At 38.5% G+C, this 6,615-nt stretch overlaps 1 protein-coding gene across 1 annotated transcript in view; it reads right to left on the bottom strand.

The window, feature by feature from the left end:
- Nucleotides 1-2,584: 2,584 nt before the first annotated feature.
- The window catches only part of LAMA4 (laminin subunit alpha 4), a 107,808-nt gene continuing 103,777 nt past the window's right edge, over nucleotides 2,585-6,615 (bottom strand). Inside the window, exon 38 of the mRNA XM_009926147.2 lies at nucleotides 2,585-6,558. Within this exon, the coding sequence (XP_009924449.1) occupies nucleotides 6,413-6,558 (146 nt within the window). The 3' untranslated portion in view covers nucleotides 2,585-6,412. The remainder of the gene's footprint in view (nucleotides 6,559-6,615) is intronic.

Here is a 6,615-nt window from a genome sequence, read left to right as displayed (position 1 = left end):
AATACATTATTCAGAGCGATGGTGTGAAATGTGCCAAATGATACGAAAATACAACTTAAATGACAAAATGGTCGTGGAAATCCTGTAATGATGTACCCTTCCATCAAGTTTGCAAATTATGTTTTTCTTTAAGCTCAGTTTCGTATTTCTCATGCAAATAATTGTCCACAGTGCAATTAGGAGGTGCTTTTGCCTATGTGTTGAACATGGCAACTTTGGGACTAAAAATGAGAGACGAGAAATATAGAGATGCTATTGTCTCAGCATGGTAAGACTGGTCCACGGCATAGATATGCTGCAAAATGATGTAAAAAATGTGTGATGTGCAAAGCAGTCACTTGTAGAAAGCTCTCTTGTGACACAGATGGCATTTCTGCTTCCTGTGGGAGAAGAAAAGTACTTCCATGCAACCCAGTTCATTAGGTTTTATGGCTAAAACTATCCAACAAAATACACTTTTTCCAAATATATTATTTCTAGTGCTGGTGTGCAAACAAAATTTGCTAAATGAAATTCTTAGTAGAAATCTGAAGTTCAGTGTACCTTAATCCTTTATTTGCTCTGGAGAAACCATGGTGCTGACTCCTGGACAATACCTAGGATCCTGTAGAGATCAATAATAATTCCCCAGGAAAATAAAATTATACCAAATGACTATTTTAAAAAACTTTCCTGGAAAGATGAAGTATGTATTGCAGCAAATACAGTATTGGACAGTATAATATAATATTGCATTACATATAAGAAATACATATCAAGACTGATTTTTTAAAACTTATGTCCTGGTTTCAGCTGGGATGGAGTTAATTGTGTTCCTAGTATCTGGTACGGTGCTATGTTTTGAGTTCAGTATGAGAAGAATGTTGATAACACTGATGTTTTCAGTTGTTGCTACGTAGTGTTTAGTCTAAAGTCAAGGATTTTTCAGCTTCTCATGCCCAGCCAGCAAGAAGGCTGGAGGGACACAAGAAGTTGGCACAGGACACAGCCAGGGCAGCTGACCCAAACTGGCCAAAGGGGTATTCCAGACCATGTGATGTCATGCCCAGTATATAAACTGGGGGAAGTGGGGATGGGGGATCACTGCTCAGGGAACTAACTGGGCATCAATCGGTGGGTGGTGAGCAATTGCACTGTGCATCATTTGTATATTCCAATCCTTTTATTAGTACTGTTGTCATTTTATTAGTGTTATCGTTAGTAGTCTCTTCTTTTCTGTTCTATTAAACCGTTCTTATCTCAACCCACAAGTTTTACTTCTTTTCCTGATTTTCTCCCCATCCCACTAGGTGGGGGGGAAGTGAGTGAGTGGCTGCGTGGTGCTTAGTTACTGGCTGGGGTTAAACCACGACAACTTAATTGAAAGAGAAGAATCCATCTACTGGAAATTCATATTGGTCTTAAGAAAAAGTATTGAGTGGCCCAAGCTTATGCAAAATTCATGTTTGAAGTTGAAAGGACCAATGGCTTCAGTGGTATTGGCAGGTTGACTAGAGTAATAGTGCCTCAAACACTTCTTTTATAAACTAATCACCAGTGTAAAACACATGAATATTAATCAGGAAAGTAGATAGTAATTTCTCATCTCTCTCTGGACAGACTAGATGTAACCTATAGCTTGATTTTGTTCCCTGTGGTTACCTGAACTGGTCTGAACCTGCAGGCTGTGGTCTGTTCTAGCTACTAGATGTGAAACTCTCTATACTTTTTGCCTACTGTAATGTGCTTAAAGTCTTCCCTTCACATGTCTTTTTGGCCTTACTTCAGCTAAAAGCAGTGCAACATTGCTTGTAAACATTCTAAAGCTTAATTTAAAGTTTACAGAAATCTCTTAGTGTTACTATATCTGGCTTGCTTCTTCCTGCATAGTTAGCTACACTTTCTAGTTGTTCTTTCAGTTAGCTGTTTTTGTGTTCTATGTCCCATCAAGATTCATCTTACTTAATGGGATTCGCTCCATTGAACATGAGATTGCAGCAAGAAACTCTATGCTTTGGCTTCCAATATGAGGTCTGTGATGGCAATTGTAGAGTAATTATTCTCACTGAGCTTGGAAACACTGTGAATCAGAGATGCAACTGAGATTCATATTCATGTGGGAATATTTTCTAGCTTCCAAAGGAGGTCCAAGGGCAGAAAGTGGATGCGTAATAACCAGTTTGGCTTGATGCATGTGCTCAGAGGTTTAATGAAACAGGCAGCTCAACTATGTGAAAGAAATAATCACACACTGACTTTCTCTTTTGTTATAGATGAAGCTCTACTTCATCTACCATAGTATAAATGCATGAATCTAGCCAGGTCCCCTCAGAGACTTTTGTCTCTGTTAATCATTTAATCAACAGTCTTATGCTAATGTGTGTTTCTTACCCTTATTTTCTCAGTAACTTTCTGTTGTTGATGCTATAAAGTAATTGTGTTCCACAGCTTTGGAACATGAATTGAATAATTGAATTGTAGGAATAACTTACTATGGTATTGAGAGGAACTGAGTTGACATGGACCACTGTGAATCTGTGAATAACCCTTAAATCCCAACCATAACAAGAGCCAAATGTACATCACAAGTTAAATACATGTGCTATGCTTTCAACATCTTTTTAATGACAGTCATTTGACTATTTAGGCCACATGCTGCTGTAGGGAGAATACAGTGGAATTTGAACTAATGTTATTCCTTGATTTCTATCAGTGCTTAGTTCACATATGAAGGTCAGTTGTGTTTTCTGATTTTGGCTTTGCTTTTTTTTTTTTTTTTTTTTACTTAGAATGGTTGACTTTTGGGGAATTACTGTCAGACCTGTAACCCTTCATCTTTCATTTTTCTTTTCAGGCTGTTTTCCATACTCTTGATCCTTGAAGAGACAGAAAGATTGATAAGAACCTTTAGCTATGGGAGATGTCTACAGATCTTCAGAAATAAGAGATAGAGGGGCCAGAGATCCTAATTAAATACTCTATTTTGAAGCAGGTTTTTTTTGAGTATTTCAACTTGAAATCCAATTCTTTCTTATATAGCCATGCAAATATCAAATTTCAGAATATTCCATGATATAATAACAGTGTAGTTGTAGCCCTGATTTGGATAATGGCTATAACAACACTTATTAAAACCTTGAAGGTGGCAGAGAAAAGTTATAATCTCCTTAGGGTCAGTGCTCATTTTTTTTTGTAGGCTTTCTGAAGAATTGAGATAGTTATACTGAAAATGCAAATGGACAATGTGACAATGTACCTCAGAACTTGGAGCTTTTTCCCAAATCTTTGTAGATGAAGGGTTTTGTAAGAATTTTTAAGATGGATACAGAAGACAAATTGAATTCTGGGAAGATTTCTGCTTAGGCAGTTGCCTTCTCTTAAGCACCAGGGGCTTTGAAATGGATGTGGAGATGTGTGTAATGTAATGCATCACATACAGACTTTCTTTGGTGCATATGGAATGGTAATTTCAAGGTCTATGTGGATGTTGGGGGCAGGGAAATTTGCATTATTCACTGCTCTATCCTCAGTCTGCAAGTATCGTCCTGTTTATAGTATTTTTCTTCGGGAACCCTGTTCTGCAGAGGGAAAACCTGCACCTCTGAGGCCTAGAAAGGAAAACTGAGGAAGATATCCTTGGCAAATACTTCTGTGTTTGATTAGCTGGTGATATAGTAAAGAGAAGTAAATTGAATGGTAGCAGTTTATGAATTTTAATGTGTTTTTTATTCATATACTATTTTACTGTATTTTTAGTTTTATATATATAAAGTATGCAAAGGACTGATTACTCAGAAAAGTCATTCTTAAATGTAAATCCACTGAACAAAACCAAATCTTATTACAGCAAATATGGCTAAGGAAAATATTGTTTATTCACAGAGCTTGGATGTGGAAATGAGAAAATATGCTTTAGTTTGGAGTAGGTGTAAGATAGAAAAACGTTCTGAGTATGTGTGTACAGGTTAACATACAATGCTCCACTTAATACCAGCATTCACTAAACTGTGATGCTCTTAGGGGGCACAAGCAGGTGCTATTCCTGGCTATCTCTGCTTGGCAGCTGCAGACAACCTTGAAAGGAATTTCAGTAATCCTTGTAACAAACCTGTCTAAGCAGGAAATCTGCTGTTCTTTTCTTTCCAGCAATAGGGTCCTGGAGACCAGGGCCTGAGGAAGCTTAGCTCAGGTTGTGGTGTCATGAGATTGACTGAGCCAATCTAACAACTCACTGCCACTGGAAGGAGAGAGACTTCCTTTTTTACCCCTGCTCCCAGCTGCACAGCCTGGATACCTTGCATGGCCTCTGGTACCCACTGGGAACACAACTCACTGATCTGAGGACATTCCCCCTCAACCCCAATAATAAAAAAATTCCCAACCCAAAAGCCCTAAATGTTTTCTCTTCAGAATCTGGGTAGTAGCTGGGAGCAGGAAAGGGTTGAGCAGGGACACTGGTTTTGGTATCCGAGACAAAGATAGTATTTGAAGGCAACTGGATTTGGGTGTCCATGATGTGCTTGATTCAGAGACACTGCAGAGGGGTACTCTTACTGCTTGCTTCTGAAGTATGAACAGTGGGCTATGGACTGATGAAAAGAGGGGGCTATATACCACTCCCAGAAGTAGTGGGTCTCCCTATGGGATGGGGAAGGGAATCAGTCCTGGGAGCATATTGCCTGACAGTTGCAGGGAACAGAATGGGAGACGCGTCCAGGAGAAGGCAGTTAGAACAGGCATGGTGCTGAAAGCATGAGCAGAGCTGACAAGGCTGGTGGAAAGAGAGGCAGTGGCTGCTGGAGCCACGCTATCTTCTCTCGTCTGCTTACCACCCAACACTGGACTCCAAAGACAAGTGGAGAGGTAGTGATGGGGTCCCAACCGCTGTAGAGTTCATGTGCCAATCTGTCCAGAGCTTGCAGTTCTTTATCCAGAGTAAGCCAAGACTCCTTCAATCTGTCAAAACCCTTTTCCTACTGAGAAAGTAGTAGGGAAGCTACTGATTAGTGCTTACACATGTATCTTATTCTGATGGTTCCTCCAGCTATCCATAGATTCAAGATCTTTGGATTCCAGTTGTCACTTGTGTGTTTTCCAGATGAGCTCCTATTATTTAGTCTGTAGGGTGTTGTCCTTTATTTTCACCTCTCGTACTTTCCTACTTTGCAGCTGGTCAGGTTTTGAGTTGGTTCCAACAATAATTTGCCCAGCAATCATAAAACTTTCTGTCAACAGTAGTTTATTCTTTAAAGAAAAGAAACCTAAATGGCTTTGGTGCCTTATAGGTTATCACTGAAGAGACTAAGTTTTGCAAGTGACTTGCCTGTTTGATGTTCAAGCCTACTGTGAGCTAAAGCCTAGTATTAACTTCCATCTACCTTCTGTGGTTTTAACATAGCTCAGATTTGCAGCCCTTTGCCTTCTGTTTACATCTTCCTGTTTCACCCCCTGTTCCTCTGCAGCAGCATGTCTTCCGGGATACATTCCACAGTAACATGTTCCTAGTTTGAGGATTACTTCTGTAAACTGAAGTCCTGCAGCAGTCTCACAAAGAAGTGATGATTTTAAGTGATAAGGGATTTGCCTGAAACTGTGACTATGATTCTGCTTTCTGTGCTTCGTGTTTACTTGTGTTATATTAGTGCAAATGAGATCACAATGAGATTGTGGATTTAGTGTTTATATGTAAGTGCATTTCAAAATCTAGAGAAAAAACTTTAAATTTTGAATTTTGTCTCTCCCTTCCTACGTAAGGCAAGTATTTCTCTAAAATTAACCTAGTTTAGGTAAATGATCAGTTATATGAAGCATCTGTCTTAAAAGATATACATTCTATCTTCATGTTGTGCTAGAACATATCCATGAAGTCTAGAAGTGGAATAAAATTTTTAATTTTTCATTGTTTGTAAGGTTACATAATTGGTATGTTCTCTGCCCCTCATTTTAATTGAGGGATAGATAAATGAGTTGAATGGAAAATTAAAAAAAAAATAATCTTTGATCCCAGTTATTTGCAATGTAAGTCTATTATCTAGCTTTATTCTTTAATGTGCATTAGCAGATCTTTTCCTGTGAAACAAAGGGTGACCTAAGGTATGGAATGAAATGATGTATAGGATCTATCTTGAAAGTACCATATTTAATATAATTTTCATTTCTTTTATAATCCCACATTTTCATGTAACAGACTGGCCACACATAAGAAATGGTAAAGCTCACTCTTGTGGTATAGTAAGAGAAGTGCAGAAGCAACAGTCCTTTATTCTTCAGTGACTTTTGTTTGCACATAAACATTAGAAGTGACCCTTTAACATACTTCTTTCTGTAGATGGATCCTTGATATTTACATTCTTCTCTCGATGAACATGGTTTCTTTTGTTCTGTTTTTCTTTCTGTGGTCTAAGGAACTTTATGGGATTGATGCAGTGCACTATCAGGCTGCTGGACAGGTATTGATGCTTACAGCACCACTAACCAAAGCTGCTTTACTAAAACTCACTGGTTTTTCATCAATCATGAAGTTACGAATGCAGCCAATGAAGGAGTTGCGTGTAGACAGGCTGGATGTTAGCAGAGACTCTGGAAGAAGCAGATTTAAAAAAAAAATAAAATTAGAGCTCATGATGACCAAAATAA

The sequence above is a fragment of the Haliaeetus albicilla genome, chromosome 17 (assembly GCF_947461875.1).
Source record: "Haliaeetus albicilla chromosome 17, bHalAlb1.1, whole genome shotgun sequence".
In the NCBI taxonomy this organism is placed as follows: Eukaryota; Metazoa; Chordata; class Aves; order Accipitriformes; family Accipitridae; genus Haliaeetus; species Haliaeetus albicilla.
Note: the sequence above shows the minus strand (reverse complement) of the source record. Positions and strands in the feature narration are given on the sequence as shown.